Consider the following 21221-nt stretch of genomic DNA (forward strand, 5'->3'; position numbering starts at 1 on the left):
TCAGATTTATGCCAAAAGAACAAAAGCTGTTTTGGACCTAAATGATTGATGAAGCCCAATCTGGTTTCATGAGGCATAGACATGTATCTGATAACATCAGACCTGTGCTAGCCCTTATTGACTGTGCTGATATTAGACATGTATCTGATAACATCAGACCTGTGATCCTTATTGATCCTTATTGACTGTGTGATCATAGACATGTATCTGATAACATCACGCCTGTGATTCTTATTGATCCTTATTGACTGTGTGATCTTAGACATGTATCTGATAACACCACACCTGTGATCCTTATTGACTGTGCTGAGCATAGACATGTATCTGATAACACCACACCTGTGCTAGTCCTTATTGACTGTGTTGATCATAGACATGTATCTGATAACACCACACATCAGACCTGTGATCCTTATTGATCCTTATTGACTGTGCTGGTCATAGACATGTATCTGATAACACCCCACCTGTGATCCTTATTGACTGTGCTGAGCATAGACATGTATCTGATAACATCACACCTGTGCTAGTCCTTATTGACTGTGTTGATCATAGACATGTATCTGATAACACTACACATCAGACCTGTGATCCTTATTGATCCTTATTGACTGTGCTGGTCATAGACATGTATCTGATAACACCCCACCTGTGATCCTTATTGACTGTGCTGAGCATAGACATGTATCTGATAACATCACACCTGTGCTAGTCCTTATTGACTGTGTTGATCATAGACATGTATCTGATTACACCACACCTGTGATCCTTATTGACTGTGCTGAGCATAGACATGTATCTGATAACACCACACCTGTGATCCTTATTGATCCTTATTGACTGTGCTGATCATAGACATGTATCTGATAACACCAGACCTGTGATCCTTATTGACTGTGTGATCATAGACATGTATCTGATAACATCACACCTGTGATCCTTATTGACTGTGCTGATATTAGACATGTATCTGATAACACCACACCTGTGATCCTTATTGATCCTTATTGACTGTGCTGATCATAGACATGTATCTGATAACACCAGACCTGTGATCCTTATTGACTGTGTGATCATAGACATGTATCTGATAACATCACACCTGTGATCCTTATTGACTGTGCTGATATTAGACATGTATCTGATAACATCACACCTGTGATCTTTATTGATCCTTATTGACTGTGCTGATATTAGACATGTATCTGAAAACACCACAAATCAGACCTGTGATCCTTATTGACTGTGTTGATCACAGACATGTATCTGATAACACCACACCTGTGATCCTTATTGACTGTGCTGATATTAGACATGTATCTGATAACACCAGACCTGTGATCCTTATTGATCCTTATTGACTGTGCTGATCTTGGCAGTAATGGCAGGTATATTTTGTTTTTAGATTTCTGCAAGGCATTTGAAACAGGCAAACACAACTTTATATTTCAGGCCTTGGAGAAATTTGGCTTTGGTCTTCAAGGTCGAGAAACACCTCTCAGCTTCAGCCGTTGTCATGGGAGTGGTTATGAGGATGTTCAACAGAGCCACAGTCTCAGATACCACCTACTGGTCAGACAGCAGAGTGTTTAGTCTCAGACACCACCTACTGGTCACACAGCAGAGTGTTTAGTCTCAGATGCCACCTACTGGTCACACAGCAGAGTGTTTAGTCTCAGATACCACCTACTGGTCAGACAGCAGAGTGTTTAGTCTCAGATACCACCTACTGGTCACACAGCAGAGTGTTTTCAGCAGTCAGATACCACCTACTGGTCACACAGCAGAGTGTTTAATCTCAGATACCACCTAGTGGTCAGACAGCAGAGTGTTTAGTCTCAGATACCACCTACTGGTCACACAGCAGAGTGTTTTCAGTCGAACGCTCCTTCAGCTCTGCTGTAATGAGGACCGCGACAGGAAGACATTTTACCTGAACAAAGGCGTTAATATTGTAGCACGGCCATTAGCATTCCCCTCCCAGTTTCCCCTTCTGATAGCCCAACAATAGGGACACAAATGTTAGAAGGACGTATACATGTCCTTATGGATGGAGGGGCAGAATGTTGTCATACTTAATACCTTAGAGAATCACCTCAACCAGGAACCACCCAGCAGTTTGTCAATACGGTTCAGAAGATGCTTCTGCACATATATGTTTTTATCTTGATTGGGATTTAGGGGAAAAGCAAACACACTTTTTGAGGAATGTTTTAATGAGTAACTACATTTAGTAATTCATATTGTGAGTGACAGATTAACCCACCTGTTGTTCCCACTAGCCATCCAGGCTATATGCTATGTAGATGTCCTATTCGGGTCGTGTAAGCACACAGCATGGCATCAACAGTATGGCCAAAAGACGCCAGTTAGCATGTTAGCAAGCTTGTATCAGAGCCAGCTGGGCAGTTGGTAGTGTTTGCTAGGTTCCTGCATACTTTTCAGGTAAGAAGTTCGCTAGTATTAGACCAAAGCTTCATAATGCTGCTTTAATTTAAAAAATACATTTGACTTTGCAACCATTTTTAAAACTAGCGTACATTCCACATCCTCAAGAGCGTCTGCAGCAACTTGAGCACCACAGCTGCTAACCCTCTTGGACACGTGGGAGGGGCTTCCAGACACACTCTGTTAAGTTTGGTAGGATTTAGTTTTATACACTGGACAACATAAACATGCACTGTGAATGGCAGTGGGGTAAACTGAAATGGTACACACACACACACACACACACACACACACACACACACACACACACACACACACACACACACACACTGAATTGCCCTTCAGAAAGGGGCCTTTGGATGGGACTGAGATCTGGGCTTTAATGACCTCAGAACTAGAACCTTATCTTTGACACTGAGGTCCACACATGCACATGCATGCACACGCATGCACACACTCACCCTGCTGATTGGCATAACATTAGATGAATTAAATTCAAACTACTTAAATTCTGAGACACACTCATAGTTTTTGGAATGCTTTAATTGTTACGTGTTTTTTGTGTGATAGTTGACAGGATGTCAGTGTTCAGTGTTTTCCAAGGACTAAACTAGAAAGATAGTTGGATTAAATTAGTCACCTCCACCTTCTGCAGCACTGCAGCCATCACCACCAGTAAGAACGTTACTCCAGATGTTTTCACATTGGGTTCGTTTTGCTGCTCCCCAACCCAATCCTAACAGCATCCCCATCCTATCTCCTACTTACACTAACCCTAACCCTAGCCACAAGCTGGAAAGACTGGACTAGAAAACAGGAAGTACCTCCACCACGCTGCAGGACTGCAGCCATCACCAGCAGTAAGAATGTTTCTTAGAGCAATTTAGCACAGCACTGCCAGATCCAAGCAGTTCAGAGAGAAAATATCTAGAAACAGGTTTAGGAGTGAAGTTTGCTCTATTGCTTAATCTCGGACAGTGAGGGACTACATTTCAGTAACACAGCTGAAGGAGATGTCCAGGTACTTGTAGGTCCCAGGACATCTGTCTCTCCCGTTTGAGAAATGGTTTGATGCCACCAGTGTGCATCTCTCCTTTCCATCACACCTTTCCGGGGAACAAAACAAGACAAAAATATTATGAAATAAAAATATCTGAACCTTTACACATAGAAAAAGTAACATTGGTTACACTTTCCCCTGACACTCCCTCTGAACTCCAGCTACTAATAGAATGCATCATATTGGCTAATTAAAGTTACATATTTCTGAATCCGTTACTTGTGGCGTTTCTGGCTGATTCACCTCACGTGCAGATATGAACCCCAGTTACTTATGGTGAAAGTCACACTAGCTAATTAACCTTGAATCAGCTTGAATCCTAGTTGGTTATGGCATAAGTTGCACTAGCTAATCAACGTTTAATACGCTTGAATATAAGTTGGTTATGGCAAGTTGCACTAGCTAATTAACCTTACATAACCCCAGTTATCTATGGTATGAGTCACACTAGCTAATTAACCTTACATGACCCCAGTTGTCTATGTCATGGTTTCTACTGGCTGGTTTACCTGTCCTTGACTCTGCCTAGGGCAAGTGAGGTGCGGCAGCGGGTATTGGTGACCTCATCTGCAGCTCGTCCAACAGAGCAGGTGTGTCCGTCAGTCCGCCCGTAGTTAGCAGCATGGATTTTTATCACGTCTAGTCCTGAATGGGAAGGACAGGTAGCACACCAGAAATGCAAACCAAAGAATATTTGTGAAACTGTTGGAAATAATGGTTCTCTTGGAACAGTTGTGGGGTGCTGTGTGAGGTCATGTGTCTCTTGAAATGGTTGCGGGGTACTGTCTGAAGGAATGTTTTCTGTGTTCTAAAATAATGTCTCTTGGAGTAGTTGTCTGCAGTAATAATGTCTCTTGGAGTGGTTGTCTGCAGTAATAATGTCTCTTGGAGTGGTTGTCTGCAGTAATAATGTCTCTTGGAGTAGTTGTCTGCAGTAATAATGTCTCTTGGAGTGGTTGTCTGCAGTAATAATGTCTCTTGGAGTAGTTGTCTGCAGTAATAATGTCTCTTGGAGTGGTTGTCTGCAGTAATAATGTCTCTTGGAGTGGTTGTCTGCAGTAATAATGTCTCTTGGAGTAGTTGTCTGCAGTAATAATGTCTCTTGGAGTAGTTGTCTGCAGTAATAATGTCTCTTGGAGTGGTTGTCTGCAGTAATAATGTCTCTCTCTACTCACCACAGTCCAGTGTGCTGATGTTGCCCTCACATGTCTTGCTGGATGCTGTTAAGACAAACAGGAGTTACTGATGTGGGCGCTGTGACGAGACCGTAGGCTCATTCTCTCTTGTTTGTTCATGTTTGTGATATGAGGTCACTTATGATTGGCAGTCAAAGTGGTTCCCTATGAGGTCACCTATGATTGGCAGTCAAAGTGGTTCCCTATGAGGTCACCTATGATTGGTTGAAGTGGTTCCTGTTCCCTGTTCCCTGTTCTTTGTGAGTATGATCAACCCTAACCCTAGATCAACCATGCACCTGCTTTTATCTGTACCATCGCTCAAATCTTACCAGTGTGGGTCTGCAACCAAAGAAACACACCTAGCACACATCTCAGCTCAAAACCCCAGGCTTTAGTGGTTATCGTGTGTTATCCATTACGAGGCACTATACGAGCTGCACAACACTCTTGCAATTTTGATCTGTCATATTTCCATTAATCTGCCCATCAGAGATGATGGTGAGGTCCTGATCTGGTCCTAATCTCGTCCTTATCGGACATAATTTGGCTGTAAACTGCTCCTAATCTGGTCGTACTCTGATATGGTTTCAGACCATATACAAACTATTGAGTACATTCTTTTAAAAACACCGTTATAACATTTAAATATAATTATACATAATTTATATATTTGCTGATTGCAGTGACTTACTGAGAGGAACACAGCTATAAGAGATGTCCAGGTATTTGTAGATCCCAGGGCACGGATTGGAGAAGATTCTGTTGGAGGCCTTTATCGAACAGCGCAGCCGTCCGTCACAGCTACAGAGAGAAGGTACAGGTGACAAGAGTGGCAGCACATAACTCCATGATTATGCAACTCTGATTGTTGGCTGACAATTGGTGAATAGCAGTTGGTGTTGGATTATTAACAAATGATTAGCCTCCAAGTAAATATAGAGACAGACCTCTCCTTGACAACAGACAATGTGTTGGATGAAGAGCAGTTGGTGTTGTCGATTTTGTGTGGAGGTTGGTTATCAGAGCAGATGGTGGAGTTTGTCCGTCCGTAATTAGCTGCATGAATCTTGAACACATTGTGGGGACCTACATGAGCGGAACACACATCATCGTTCCACACAAAACGCACAGGCGCTCGTCACAGTTTCATTTAAAGGTACCGTCTGCAATTCTGGCAAAAGTTTGTTGATATTTGAGCTCAACAGCCAATCAAATTACATCTCCCCCTTCCCTGTTCTGAAGCACTGTGCTGTAATTGCTAATGGCTAGGTCCTAGCCACTTTGCTTGTGTCCCATTTACTGAGCAAGGACTGTGTGCGAATACTGACGTTTTATTGACCACACACACACAGAATCAACGGGTAGAGAACCGTGAGGACAAATTAACTGAATTTGACAAACAATGCATTGGATTTAGATCGCAGACTGTACCTTTAATGAATGACCTTAGGATATACGTACCACAATTGATTGTTTTGGTCTGGGCTTCACATATCTGGCTTGAGTCTGTAAGAGATATCGTAAATCTTGTAAGACACACACACACACACATTCTTACACAACATAGACAACACAGGCAAATTGGTAGCCCTTTGATAACTGTGCAACGCACATCACTGCATGAAAAGAGGTGTTTCCCCCAAACCTGGTGTCACAGGACAGCAAACTCCCAGATACACCCAGTTATGTGTTAGAGGTTTAAACTCCCAGATGCACCCAGTTATGTGTTAGGGGTTTAAACTCCCAGATGCACCCAGTTATGTGTTAGGGGTTTAAACTCCCAGATGCACCCAGTTATGTGTTAGAGGTTTAAACTCCCAGATGCACCCAGTTATGTGTTAGGGGTTTAAACTCCCAGATGCACCCAGTTACAGTGGGGAAAATAAGTATTTGAACCCCTGCCGATTTCGCAAGTTTGGCCACTTGCAAAGAAATGTGTGATCTATAATTGTAATGGTAGGTCTATTTTAACAGTGAGAGACAGAATATCAACAAAAACATCCAGAAAACTTCATTTTATAACAGTTATGAATTGATTTGCATTTGTCACAGAAAATAAGTATTTGAACCCCTACCAAACAGCAAGAGTTCTGGCTCCCACAGACCAGTTATGTGCCCAAGAAGCACACAGATTAGTCCTCATTAGGCCTAACAAGGTACACCTGATCTCAACTGGTGACGTGTATAAAAGAAACCTGTCCAAAGAATCATACTTCACTTCAACCTCACCACCATGGGCAAGACCAAAGAGTTGTCCAAGGACATCAGAGATAAGATTTGCAATAGACCTACCATTAAAATTATAGATCACACATTTCTTTGCAAGTGGCCAAACTTGCGAAATCGGCAGGGGGTCAAATATTTATTTTCCCCTGTATGTGTTAGGGGTTTAAACTATACTGTTCTGAATTATATCATTCAGTAAGATGTCTTCAATCTGGTGCACACGTGTACCGTTCGATATATAAATAAATAAGTATCACTAAACTAGTCAACTTAATGCACAGTAATGCATTGCCTAAGAATTCTAGAACACAAACTTTTTACCTTTTTCCGTTTCGTAGTTTTTACTTTAAAATAAGATGAGTAACTTGTGTAAATTCGTGAAGACATTTGTGGGGGATTTGGTGGGTGCAGGCGTGCACTGAACTCTCCCTACCTGAATTAAGACTGTTCATGTATCTGACTGCTCAGCACTTTTCATTTGAACAGAATCGGCTGAGAAACACCAAACATGTTTTCTAAATCAGCCTTTTGGAGAGAATGACAGGGACATTGAGAGAATGACAGGGACGTGGAGAGAATGACAGGGACGTGGAGAGAATGAAAGGGACGTGGAGAGAATGACAGGGACGTGGAGAGAATGACAAGGACGTGGAGAGAATGACAGGGACGTGGAGAGAATGACAGGGACATTGAGAGAATGAAAGGTCTTATGGACAGGGACGTGGAGAGAATGACAGGGACGTGGAGAGAAGACTGTCCTTTGTGGCCTTTGTACTTACTTGGAGGAACACAGCTGTAGGAGATGTTGAGGTACTTGTAGACGCCAGCACACGGATTAGAGAAGATGCTGTTTGAGACCTTCAGAAGGCATGTCGTCCTTCCTTCACATCTTTATAGCAAAGACAAAGAGACTAAATCTTTTGTTGCTGTTGTAGGAAAAACCCAATCATTCAAAAAAAGGTATTTGAAGGTGCCAGGCTCAACTGGAAAAATACTGTTTTACACTTTCACCAGACCTGATGGCCTGCCTTCACTACTCAGTAGGGCTGAAGATGCAGAAACCCATTTTCACTGTAAAACTTGTTTGCTGTTGATGAAACATGAGGTCACATGTCCTTAACTCACCTCTCCCTTACTATAGGGAGCGTTGTAGATGCAGAGCAGTCGGTCTTGCTGAGTTGATTCGCAGGGCGTCCAGAAGAGCAGGTGGTTTTATCTCTCCGCCCGTAACTGGCAGTGTGGATACGGATTACATTGGAACCTGAGGAGGAAGACATCATAATTAGTGACAGAAGGTAAAGACAGATCATGTGTCGGCTATAAGGACATTAACTGATAGCGGCCTTAATTTCACAGGTTATTGTTAGTCACTGTCAAGCTTTATAGGTCAATGTGAATGCTCAGCATATAAGGAATGTGATGTCATAAAAGACTTGAGAGAATCCATATTCCAGTTTTCTTTGATGCCCTTCACATGTTTTGTCCAGTGATACTATTACCAGTAAAAGTCTTAAGGGGAGGGACCAGTAGTAACTATACTTACTGTCAAGCTTTATAGATCAGTGTGCATGCTCGTCATATAAGGAATGTGATCTAATAAAAGACTTGAGGGAATACACACCACATTCCAGTTTTCTTTGATGCCCTTCACATGTCTGGCTGGACTCTGTTGGAAAGAAAGGACAGTGGATGTTAACTCTAGGAAGCATCTTAAAAAACACTCATCATCTGTGTGTTACAATGAACATCGTACCATCTACAAAAGTAACTCAGGGGGAATCTCTTTTTTGTTTTCAAAACAAGCCAAGGAAAACAACAAAGTGGGATATTAATTTCAGATATTTATTCGTACCATCTACAAAATGTCTAACTGTTCTACAAATCTATGTAATTTGATCTCTGCTAAACTGTGCCAAATTGGTGAAGTTATTTCTATCAGGCCCTACCCCGGCAGTGATTTACATGGACTATGTACACAGTTGTAGCTCGTAAGACTATTTAAGAAGAAGGCTGTTACTCTTGGTACTGCTGCATTCCCAACTCTTCAGAGAGCACTTCCCGTCCTAACTGGCACTTTGACTAGTGCGTAACTTGCAATTACAGCAGTTACATTTCTGCACTTCTTTTTTTATTTTATTTTTTATTTCATTTTGTTATATTTCTTATGTAAAGTATTATTTATTGTTACACCAGGTTCTATTGCTCGTAGCTTGACTATTCTCTCCCTTGTACGTCGCTTTGGACAAAAGCGTCTGCTAAATGACTAAATGTAAATGTAAATTATTTTATGAGAACAACGGAACGTTTCATCAAGGGGAACCAACATGTCTAGATTACGGCACTGGCCAAAGCTGAACCTCTACTGTTTCCAGCAATGTCCTTACAAATGCACTGACATTGCTGTGGAGACGAGAGGAAGTCTTATACAGGCCAGTGGTAAAGATTCTGACTGCCGAGCTCTGTAGGACATTTTGCAAGTGCAGCATATAAAAAAAGTCTTGTAGGAAACAATGTGAGGGAATACACACCACAGTCCAGTTCGCCATGGAGGCTTTCACATGTTTGGCTGGACTCTGTTTGAAAGAAAGGGCAGTGGATGTTAACTCTGGGTAACATCTTAAAAACCACATTCATCATCTGTGTTACAATCAACATGTTGCAATTATAGTGCAAGCTTGTGGTGATGGGATGCTCCGGTTCCTTACTGTTTGGAGGAACACAGCTGTAGGAGATGTTGAGGTACTTGTAGATGCCACCACACGGATCAGAGAAGATGCTGTTTAAGGCCTTCAGAAGGCATGTCGTCCTTCCTTCACATCTTTACAGCAAATACAAAGAGGCAAAATGTAAAACTGGTTTGCTGTTGATGAAACATGAGGTCACATGTCCTTAACTCACCTCTCCCTTACTATAGGGAGCGTTGTAGATGCAGAGCAGTCGGTTCCTGCTGAGTTGATTCGCAGGGCGTCCAGCAGAGCAGGTGGTTTTATCTGTTCGCCCGTAACTGGCAGCGTGGATATGGATTACATTGGAACCTGAAGAGGAAGACATCAGAATTTGTAACAGAAGGAAAAGATAGCAGTACATATGTCGACTATAAGAAGATTTACTGATAACACCCTTAATTCCACTGGTTTTGGGGGAGTTCAAACTTAAGGTTGGTTTCGCTCTAAGATGGAATGTCCCCAGTGGATCTAGACTAGAGACCCTTAAATGGCTGCTATGGAGAGATTTGGCATGCATGGTTGAGTTTTGTCCAGTGATACTGTTACTGGGACCAGTAAAGGTCTTAAGGGGACCAGTAGTAACTATGCTTACTGTCAAGCTTCATAGATCAGTGTGCATGCTCGGCATATAAGGAATGTGATCTAAAAAAAGACTTGAGGGAATACACACCACATTCCAGTTTTCTTTGTTGCCCTTCACATGTCTGGCCGGACTCTGTTGGAAAGAAACAAAAGTAGATTTTGCCTAGAAGAATTTATCGTCTTATAAAATTGTTAAAATTAAAGTTAGACTGAACGTGTTTGGAGTGTAGTGTAAGATTGTGGTGATGGGATGCTCCGGTTCTTTACTTGGAGGAACACAGCTGTAGGATATGTCGAGGTACTTGTAGGTGCCAAAACACGGATCAGAGAAGATGCTGTTTGAGGCCTTCAGAAGGCATGTCGTTCTTCCTTCACATCTTAACGGGGAAAGAAAAAGGGGCTACATGTGTTCTTGACAAAACAACCCAGTCATTCATAGCAGGTACTTGTAGGTTTAAGGAAACGGACTGGAAAAGATGCTGGTTTAGACTTTCACCAGACGTGACATCTTGTCTTCACTTTTTACATTTACATTTAGTCATTTAGCAGACGCTTTTGTCCAAAGCGACGTTACAAGGGAGAGCAGAGATTTTTACACAGCAAACCCCTTTACACAGCAGAACTTGTGTCTTTTTAAGGTCATGTACTGACCGATTCCTTATTATGGGGAGTGTTTTGGGAGCGTAGCAGTTGGTATTGCTGAGGCTGATTTGCAGGTCGTCCAGAAGAGCAGGTCGTTTTATCTGTCCGGCCGTAATAGCTTTGTGGATGTGGATTACGTTTGAACCTGCGGTTGGAAGGACAGAACGTTATATTTTGACAAGTAGGCAAAAGATTGCAGTTGATGTATCGACAACAAGGATGTTTTACTGGCACTGGTCTCCAATCAACAGCCTCAGTCAGCGAAATGCACAAGTCGGAGTTGTAGTATTTGACAATTTATGTCAGTTGACAAAGATGCTTGCTTTTTAGTGGCAGGTCGAATTGAAGAGTGGTCTCGGCGTTTGGGATGCCCCCAGATGTAGTGGCGTGAGAGATCCTGACGTGGCTAACTACAGCGTGACCCGGGAAGACATCACAATTAAGGGATTTTCCTGGCCTTTTTAACGTTGGCTACCTGATATTACTCAGCTAAACTTTAGTTTCCTTCTTCAAATGGTTTAGCCTGTCCGTGCTGTCAACTGAGGTTTGCTAGCTAAGTATTAGCCTACACAGCTGTTTAGTAACGTTGTTCATTTAAATTGGAAAGCATTGCGTTTGGGTATCTTGTTTGGCTTTTACAAATGATGGGGTATGCAAACTCTTGTCGACTTTGTTAATATCTTGTAATTTAGGCCCAAAGTAACTCAGGGGGGAATCTCTTTTTTGTTTCAAACGAGCCAAGGAAAACAACAAAGTTGCATATTCATTTCAGATATTTTTTCGTACCATCTACAAATGTCTAACTGTTCTACAATCCCATGTCATTTGATGTCTGCTAACTGTGCCAATGGTGATACTTAATTTCTATCAAGGCCCCTACCCCGGAGTGATTTTACATGGACTATTTGCACAGTTTGTAGCTCGTATGACTATTTTAAGAAGAAGGCTGTGTTACTCTTGGGTCACGTGACTGCATTCTTTTATGAAGAACAACGGAACGTTTTCATCAAGGGGAAACCAACATGTCTAAGATTACGGCACTGGCCCAAAACTGAACCTCTACTGTTTCAGGCAATGTCCTTTACAAATGCACTGACATGCTGTGGAGACCGGAGAGGGAAGTCTTATACAGGCCACGTGGGTAAGAAGATTCTGACTGCGAGCTCTGTAGGACATTTTGATAGTCAGCATTATTAAAAAAAGTCTTGTAGGCAAACAATGTGAGGGAATACACACCACAGTCCAGTTCGCCATGGAGGCTTTCACATGTTTGGCTGGACTCTGTTTGAAAGAAAGGGCAGTGGATGTTAACTCTGGGTAACATCTTAAAAACCACATTCATCATCTGTGTTACAATCAACATGTTGCAATTATAGTGCAAGCTTGTGGTGATGGGATGCTCCGGTTCCTTACTGTTTGGAGGAACACAGCTGTAGGAGATGTTGAGGTACTTGTAGATGCCACCACACGGATCAGAGAAGATGCTGTTTAAGGCCTTCAGAAGGCATGTCGTCCTTCCTTCACATCTTTACAGCAAATACAAAGAGGCAAAATGTAAAACTGGTTTGCTGTTGATGAAACATGAGGTCACATGTCCTTAACTCACCTCTCCCTTACTATAGGGAGCGTTGTAGATGCAGAGCAGTCGGTCCTGCTGAGTTGATTCGCAGGGCGTCCAGCAGAGCAGGTGGTTTTATCTGTTCGCCCGTAACTGGCAGTGTGGATACGGATTACATTGGAACCTGAAGAGGAAGACATCAGAATTTGTAACAGAAGGAAAAGATAGCAGTACATATGTCGACTATAAGAAGATTTACTGATAACACCCTTAATTCCACTGGTTTTGGGGAGTTCAAAACTTAAGGTTGGTATCGCTCTAAGATGGAATGTCCCCAGTGGATCTAGACTAGAGACCCTTAAATGGCTGCTATGGAGAGATTTGGCATGCATGGTTGAGTTTTGTCCAGTGATACTGTTACTTGGGACCAGTAAAGGTCTTAAGGGGACCAGTAGTAACTATGCTTACTGTCAAGCTTTATAGATCAGTGTGCATGCTCGGCAATATAAGGAATGTGATCTAAAAAAAGACTTGAGGGAATACACACCACATTCCAGTTTTCTTTGTTGCCCTTCACATGTCTGGCCGGACTCTGTTGGAAAGAAACAAAAAGTAGATTTTGCCTAGAAGAATTTATCGTCTTATAAAATTGTTCCAAATTAAAATGAGACTGAACGTGGTTTGGAGTGTAGTGTAAGATTGTGGTGATGGGAATGCTCCGGTTCTTTACTTGGAGGAACAACAGCTGTAGGAGATGTCGAGGTACTTGTAGGTGCCAAAACACGGATCAAGAGAAGATGCTGTTTGAGGCCTTCAGAAGGCATGTCGTTCTTCCTTCACATCTTAACGGGGAAAGAAAAAGGGGCTACATGTGTTCTTGACAAAACAACCCAGTCATTCATAGCACGGTACTTGTAGGTTTAAGGAAACGGACTGGAAAAGATGCTGGTTTAGACTTTCACCAGAGTGACATCTTGTCTTCACTTTTTACATTTACATGTTAGTCATTTAGCAGACGCTTTTGTCCAAAGCGACGTACAAGGGAGAGCAGAGATTTTTACACAGAAACCCCTTTACACAGCAGAACTTGTGTCTTTTAAGGTCATGTACTGACCGATTCCTTATTATGGGGAGTGTTGTGGGAGCGTAGCAGTTGGTATTGCTGAGCTGATTTGCAGGTCGTCCAGAAGAGCAGGTCGTTTTATCTGTCCGGCCGTAATTAGCTTTGTGGATGTGAATTACGTTTGAACCTGGGTTGGAAGGACAGACGTTATGTTTTGACAAGTAAGGCAAAAGATTGCAGTTGATGTATCAACAACAAGGATGTTTTACTGGCACTGGTCTCCAATCAACAGCCTCAGTCAGCGAAATGCACAGGTCGGAGTTGTAGTATTTGACAATTTATGTCAGTTGACAAAGATGCTTGCTTTTAGTGGCGGTCGAAATTGAAGAGTGGTCTCGGGTTTGGATGCCCCCAGATGGAGTGGCGTGAGAAGATCCTGAACGTGGCTAACTACAGCGTGACCCGGGAAGACATCACAATTAAGGGATTTTCCTGGCCTTTTTAACGTTGGCTACCCTGATATTACTCAGCTAAACTTTAGTTTCCTTCTTCAAATGGTTTAGCCTGTCCGTGCTGTCAACTGAGGTTTGCTAGCCTAAGGTATTGCTACACAGCTGTTTAGTAACGTTGTTCATTTAAATGGGAAAGCATTGCGTTTGGGGTATCTTGTTTGCTTTTACAAATGATGGGTATGCAAACTCTTGTCGACTTTCTTAATATCTTGTAATTTAGGCCCAAAGTAACTCAGGGGGAATCTCTTTTTGTTTTCAAACAAGCCAAGGAAAACAACAAAGTGCGATATTAAATTTCAGATATTTATTCGTACCATCTACAAAATGTCTAACTGTTCTACAAATTCCATGTCATTTGATGTCTGCTAAACTGTGGCCAAATTGGGTGAACTTATTTCTATCAGGCCCTACCCCCGGCAGTGATTTACATGGACTATGTGCACAGTTGTAGCTCGTATGACTATTTTAAGAAGAAGGCTGTTATCTTGGTACTAACTGCATTCTTTTATGAGAACAACGGAACGTTTCATCAAGGGGAACCAACATGTCTAGATTACGGCACTGGCCAAAACTGAACCTCTACTGTTTCCAGCAATGTCCTTACAAATGCACTGACATTGCTGTGGAGACGAGAGGAACTCTTATACAGGCCAGTGGTAAAGATTCTGACTGCCGAGCTCTGTAGGACATTTTGAGAGTGCAGCATATAAAAAAGGTCTTGTAGGAAACAATGTGAGGGAATACACACCACAGTCCGTTCGCCATGGAGGCTTTCACATGTTTTGGCTGGACTCTGTTTGAAAGAAAGGGCAGTGGATGTTAACTCTGGGTAACATCTTACAAAACCACATTCATCATCTGTGTTTACAATCAACATGTTGCAATTATAGTGCAAGCTTGTGGTGATGGGATTGCTCCGGTTCCTTACTGTTGGAGGAACACAGCTGTAGGAGATGTTGAGGTACTTGTAGATGCACCACACGGATCAGAGAAGATGCCCTGTTTAAGGCCTTCAGAAGGCATGTCGTCCTTCCTTCACATCTTTACAGCAAATACAAAGAGGCAAAATGTAAAACTGGTTTGCTGTTGATGAAACATGAGGTCACATGTCCTTAAACTCACCTCTCCCTTACTATAGGGAGCGTTGTAGATGCAGAGCAGTCGGTCCTGCTGAGTTGATTCGCAGGGCGTTCCAGCAGAGCAGGTGGTTTTATCTGTTCGCCCGTAACTGGCAGTGTGGATTACGGATTACATTGGAACCTGAAGAGGAAGACATCAGAATTTGTAACAGAAGGAAAAGAGATAGCAGTACATATGTCGACTATAAGAAGAATTTACTGATAACACCCTTAATTCCACTGTTTTGGGGAGTTCAAAACTTAAGGCTGGTTTCGCTCTAAGATGGAATGTCCCCAGTGGATCTAGACTAGAGACCCTTAAATGGCTGCTATGGAGAGATTTGGCATGCATGGTTGAGTTTTGTCCAGTGATACTGTTACTGGGACCAGTAAAGGTCTTAAGGGGACCAGTAGTAACTATGCTTACTGTCAAGCTTTATAGATCAGTGTGCATGCTCGGCATATAAGGAATGTGATCTAAAAAAAAGACTTGAGGGAATACACACCACATTCCAGTTTCTTTGTTGCCCTTCACATGTCTGGCCGGACTCTGTTGGAAAGAAACAAAAGTAGATTTTGCCTAGAAGAATTATCGTCTTATAAAATTGTTCAAATTAAAATGAGACTGAACGTGTTTGGAGTGTAGTGTAAGATTGTGGTGATGGGATGCTCCGGTTCTTTACTTGGAGGAACACAGCTGTAGGAGATGTCGGAGGTACTTGTAGGTGCCAAAACACGGATCAGAGAAGATGCTGTTTGAGGCCTTCAGAAGGCATGTCGTTCTTCCTTCACATCTTAACGGGGAAAGAAAAAGGGGCTACATGTGTTCTTGACAAAACAACCCAGTCATTCATAGCAGGTACTTGTAGGTTTAAGGAAACGGACTGGAAAAGATGCTGGTTTAGACTTTCACCAGACGTGACATCTTGTCTTCACTTTTTACATTTACATTTAGTCATTTAGCAGACGCTTTTGTCCAAAGCGACGTACAAGGGAGAGCAGAGATTTTTACACAGAAACCCCTTCACACAGCAGAACTTGTGTCTTTTTAAGGTCATGTACTGACCGATTCCTTATTATGGGGAGTGTTGTGGGAGCGTAGCAGTTGGTATTGCTGAGCTGATTTGCAGGTCGTCCAGAAGAGCAGGTCGTTTTATTCTGTCCGGCCGTAATTAGCTTTGTGGATGTGAATTACGTTTGAACCTGGGTTGGAAGGACAGACGTTATGTTTTGACAAGTAAGCAAAAGATTGCAGTTGATGTATCAACAACAAGGATGTTTTTACTGGCACTGGTCTCCAATCAACAGGCCTCAGTCAGCGAAATGCACAGGTCGGAGTTGTAGTATTTGACAATTTATGTCAGTTGACAAAGATGCTTGCTTTTAGTGGCGGTCGAATTGAAGAGTGGTCTCGGGTTTGGATGCCCCCAGATGGAGTGGCGTGAGAGATCCTGACGTGGCTAACTACAGCGTGACCCGGGAAGACATCACAATTAAGGGATTTTCCTGGCCTTTTTAACGTTGGCTACCTGATATTACTCAGCTAAACTTTAGTTTCCTTCTTCAAATGGTTTAGCCTGTCCGTGCTGTCAACTGAGGTTTGCTAGCTAAGTATTTGCTACACAGCTGTTTAGTAACGTTGTTCATTTAAATGGGAAAGCATTGCGTTGGGTATCTTGTTTGCTTTTACAAATGATGGGTATGCAAACTCTTGTCGACTTTCTTAATATCTTGTAATTTAGGCCCAAAGTAACTCAGGGGGAATCTCTTTTTTGTTTTCAAACAAGCCAAGGAAAACAACAAAGTGCGATATTAATTTCAGATATTTATTCGTACCATCTACAAAATGTCTAACTGTTCTACAAATCCATGTCATTTGATGTCTGCTAAACTGTGCCAAATTGGTGAACTTATTTCTATCAGGCCCTACCCCGGCAGTGATTTACATGGACTATGTGCACAGTTGTAGCTCGTATGACTATTTTAAGAAGAAGGCTGTTACTCTTGGTACTACTGCATTCTTTTATGAGAACAACGGAACGTTTTCATCAAGGGGAACCAACATGTCTAGATTACGGCACTGGCCAAAACTGAAACCTCTACTGTTTCCAGCAATGTCCTTTACAAATGCACTGACATTGCTGTGGAGACGAGAGGAACTCTTATACAGGCCAGTGGTAAAGATTCTGACTGCCGAGCTCTGTAGGACATTTTGAGAGTGCAGCATATAAAAAAGGTCTTGTAGGAAACAATGTGAGGGAATACACACCACAGTCCAGTTCGCCATGGAGGCTTTCACATGTTTGGCTGGACTCTGTTTGAAAGAAAGGGCAGTGGATGTTAACTCTGGTAACATCTTAAAAACCACATTCATCATCTGTGTTACAATCAACATGTTGCAATTATAGTGCAAGCTTGTGGTGATGGGATGCTCCGGTTCCTTACTGTTTGGAGGAACACAGCTGTAGGAGATGTTGAGGTACTTGTAGATGCCACCACACGGATCAGAGAAGATGCTGTTTAAGGCCTTCAGAAGGCATGTCGTCCTTCCTTCACATCTTTACAGCAAATACAAAGAGGCAAAATGTAAAACTGGTTTGCTGTTGATGAAACATGAGGTCACATGTCCTTAACTCACCTCTCCCTTACTATAGGGAGCGTTGTAGATGCAGAGCAGTCGGTCCTGCTGAGTTGATTCGCAGGGCGTCCAGCAGAGCAGGTGGTTTTATCTGTTCGCCCGTAACTGGCAGTGTGGATACGGATTACATTGGAACCTGAAGAGGAAGACATCAGAATTTGTAACAGAAGGAAAAGATAGCAGTACATATGTCGACTATAAGAAGATTTACTGATAACACCCTTAATTCCACTGTTTTGGGGAGTTCAAAACTTAAGGCTGGTTTCGCTCTAAGATGGAATGTCCCCAGTGGATCTAGACTAGAGACCCTTAAATGGCTGCTATGGAGAGATTTGGCATGCATGGTTGAGTTTTGTCCAGTGATACTGTTACTGGGACCAGTAAAGGTCTTAAGGGGACCAGTAGTAACTATGCTTACTGTCAAGCTTTATAGATCAGTGTGCATGCTCGGCATATAAGGAATGTGATCTAAAAAAAGACTTGAGGGAATACACACCACATTCCAGTTTTCTTTGTTGCCCTTCACATGTCTGGCCGGACTCTGTTGGAAAGAAACAAAAGTAGATTTTGCCTAGAAGAATTTATCGTCTTATAAAATTGTTCAAATTAAAATGAGACTGAACGTGTTTGGAGTGTAGTGTAAGATTGTGGTGATGGGATGCTCCGGTTCTTTACTTGGAGGAACACAGCTGTAGGAGATGTCGAGGTACTTGTAGGTGCCAAAACACGGATCAGAGAAGATGCTGTTTGAGGCCTTCAGAAGGCATGTCGTTCTTCCTTCACATCTTAACGGGGGAAAGAAAAAGGGGCTACATGTGTTCTTGACAAAACAACCCAGTCATTCATAGCAGGTACTTGTAGGTTTAAGGAAACGGACTGGAAAAGATGCTGGTTTAGACTTTCACCAGACGTGACATCTTGTCTTCACTTTTTACATTTACATTTAGTCATTTAGCAGACGCTTTTGTCCAAAGCGACGTACAAGGGAGAGCAGAGATTTTTACACAGAAACCCCTTCACACAGCAGAACTTGTGTCTTTTAAGGTCATGTACTGACCGATTCCTTATTATGGGGAGTGTTGTGGGAGCGTAGCAGTTGGTATTGCTGAGCTGATTTGCAGGTCGTCCAGAAGAGCAGGTCGTTTTATCTGTCCGGCCGTAATTAGCTTTGTGGATGTGAATTACGTTTGAACCTGGGTTGGAAGGACAGACGTTATGTTTTGACAAGTAAGCAAAAGATTGCAGTTGATGTATCAACAACAAGGATGTTTTACTGGCACTGGTCTCCAATCAACAGCCTCAGTCAGCGAAATGCACAGGTCGGAGTTGTAGTATTTGACAATTTATGTCAGTTGACAAAGATGCTTGCTTTTAGTGGCGGTCGAATTGAAGAGTGGTCTCGGGTTCACTTGGATGCCCCCAGATGGAGTGGCGTGAGAGATCCTGACGTGGCTAACTACAGCGTGACCCGGGAAGACATCACAGTTAAGGGATTTTCCTGGCCTTTTTAACGTTGGCTACCTGATATTACTCAGCTAAACTTTAGTTTCCTTCTTCAAATGGTTTAGCCTGTCCGTGCTGTCAACTGAGGTTTGCTAGCTAAGTATTAGCTACACAGCTGTTTAGTAACGTTGTTCATTTAAATGGGAAAGCATTGCGTTTGGGTATCTTGTTTGCTTTTACAAATGATGGGTATGCAAACTCTTGTCGACTTTGTTAATATCTTGTAATTTAGGCCCAAAGTAACTCAGGGGGAATCTCTTTTTTGTTTTCAAACAAGCCAAGGAAAACAACAAAGTGCGATATTAATTTCAGATATTTATTCGTACCATCTACAAAATGTCTAACTGTTCTACAAATCCATGTCATTTGATGTCTGCTAAACTGTGCCAAATTGGTGAACTTATTTCTATCAGGCCCTACCCCGGCAGTGATTTACATGGACTATGTGCACAGTTGTAGCTCGTATGACTATTTAAGAAGAAGGCTGTTACTCTTGGTACTACTGCATTCTTTTATGAGAACAACGGAACGTTTCATCAAGGGGAACCAACATGTCTAGATTACGGCACTGGCCAAAACTGAACCTCTACTGTTTCCAGCAATGTCCTTACAAATGCACTGACATTGCTGTGGAGACGAGAGGAACTCTTATACAGGCCAGTGGTAAAGATTCTGACTGCCGAGCTCTGTAGGACATTTTGCAAGTGCAGCATATAAAGAAAGTCTTGTAGGAAACAATGTGAGGGAATACACACCACAGTCCAGTTCGCCATGGAGGCTTTCACATGTTTGGCTGGACTCTGTTTGAAAGAAAGGGCAGTGGATGTTAACTCTGGGTAACATCTTAAAAACCACATTCATCATCTGTGTTACAATCAACATGTTGCAATTATAGTGCAAGCTTGTGGTGATGGGATGCTCCGGTTCCTTACTGTTTGGAGGAACACAGCTGTAGGAGATGTTGAGGTACTTGTAGATGCCACCACACGGATCAGAGAAGATGCTGTTTAAGGCCTTCAGAAGGCATGTCGTCCTTCCTTCACATCTTTACAGCAAAGACAAAGAGGCAAAATGTAAAACTGGTTTGCTGTTGATGAAACATGAGGTCACATGTCCTTAACTCACCTCTCCCTTACTATAGGGAGCGTTGTAGATGCAGAGCAGTCGGTCCTGCTGAGTTGATTCGCAGGGCGTCCAGCAGAGCAGGTGGTTTTATCTGTTCGCCCGTAACTGGCAGTGTGGATACGGATTACATTGGAACCTGAAGAGGAAGACATCAGAATTTGTAACAGAAGGAAAAGATAGCAGTACATATGTCGACTATAAGAAGATTTACTGATAACACCCTTAATTCCACTGGTTTTGGGGAGTTCAAAACTTAAGGCTGGTTTCGCTCTAAGATGGAATGTCCCCAGTGGATCTAGACCAGAGATCCTTAAATGTGTAAGGTCTGTGTTCGGTCCTTGTTCGGGTTCTGAGTTTATCTCCCTTGTGTTGTCACATGTTTGTCCCCTTGTCTAGTCCTTGTGCTTCCTTGTTCCCGCCATGTGCTTTCCTATGTTTGTTTGTTTATGCCATGTGCCCTCTTGTTGTTGTTCGTGTCTCCACCCCTCACCTGTTCCCAATCACCCGGTTTGTTTGTGTTATTGGTTTCTCCTGTGTCCTGTTAATTCCCCTTGTTTAGTCCAGCTGTGTCTCATTGTCTGCCCCGCCTTGATTGTTCTCACCTGTCCCTCGTTATCTGTTGTGTGTTTATATAGTCCATGTATTCTTGTTTCTCGTTGCGTTTTCGTAATTACATGTTACCTGGTATGTTGTTCTGTGAATTCCTAGTGTTTCCAGCAATTAGCGCTTTCTCTTTGTTTAATTGATTTACTCGTGCTTCTGACCTCTGCCTGTACAACGACTACTCTCCTGCCTATTCCCTGTTTGGATTTGTTTGCTTACTTTTGGACTGCATAGCTGTG

General features: G+C 42.5%; 1 protein-coding gene and 2 long non-coding RNA genes across 3 annotated transcripts; all 3 read right to left on the reverse strand.

The window, feature by feature from the left end:
- Window positions 1-3200: 3200 nt before the first annotated feature.
- LOC122130360 (L-rhamnose-binding lectin CSL3-like) lies at window positions 3201-6238 on the reverse strand. The gene is made up of 6 exons (XM_042705091.1): window positions 6148-6238; window positions 5634-5772; window positions 5378-5487; window positions 4684-4728; window positions 4018-4153; window positions 3201-3554 (listed from the first exon to the last, which is right to left on the reverse strand). The coding sequence occupies exons 1-6, from the start codon at window positions 6236-6238 to the stop codon at window positions 3434-3436; spliced, it is 642 nt and encodes a 213-aa protein (XP_042561025.1). The 3' UTR covers window positions 3201-3433.
- A 5939-nt stretch (window positions 6239-12177) lies between these two features.
- On the reverse strand, window positions 12178-13004 carry LOC122130362. Its single transcript, XR_006151863.1, has 3 exons — window positions 12968-13004; window positions 12469-12604; window positions 12178-12388 (listed from the first exon to the last, which is right to left on the reverse strand). It is a non-coding gene; the product is annotated as an uncharacterized LOC122130362 (long non-coding RNA).
- A 4608-nt stretch (window positions 13005-17612) lies between these two features.
- Window positions 17613-18526, reverse strand: LOC122130361. The gene is made up of 3 exons (XR_006151862.1): window positions 18248-18526; window positions 17752-17887; window positions 17613-17671 (listed from the first exon to the last, which is right to left on the reverse strand). It is a non-coding gene; the product is annotated as an uncharacterized LOC122130361 (long non-coding RNA).
- Window positions 18527-21221: the final 2695 nt, after the last annotated feature.

The sequence above is a fragment of the Clupea harengus genome, unplaced genomic scaffold, assembly GCF_900700415.2.
Source record: "Clupea harengus unplaced genomic scaffold, Ch_v2.0.2, whole genome shotgun sequence".
Classification (NCBI taxonomy): domain Eukaryota; kingdom Metazoa; phylum Chordata; class Actinopteri; order Clupeiformes; family Clupeidae; genus Clupea; species Clupea harengus.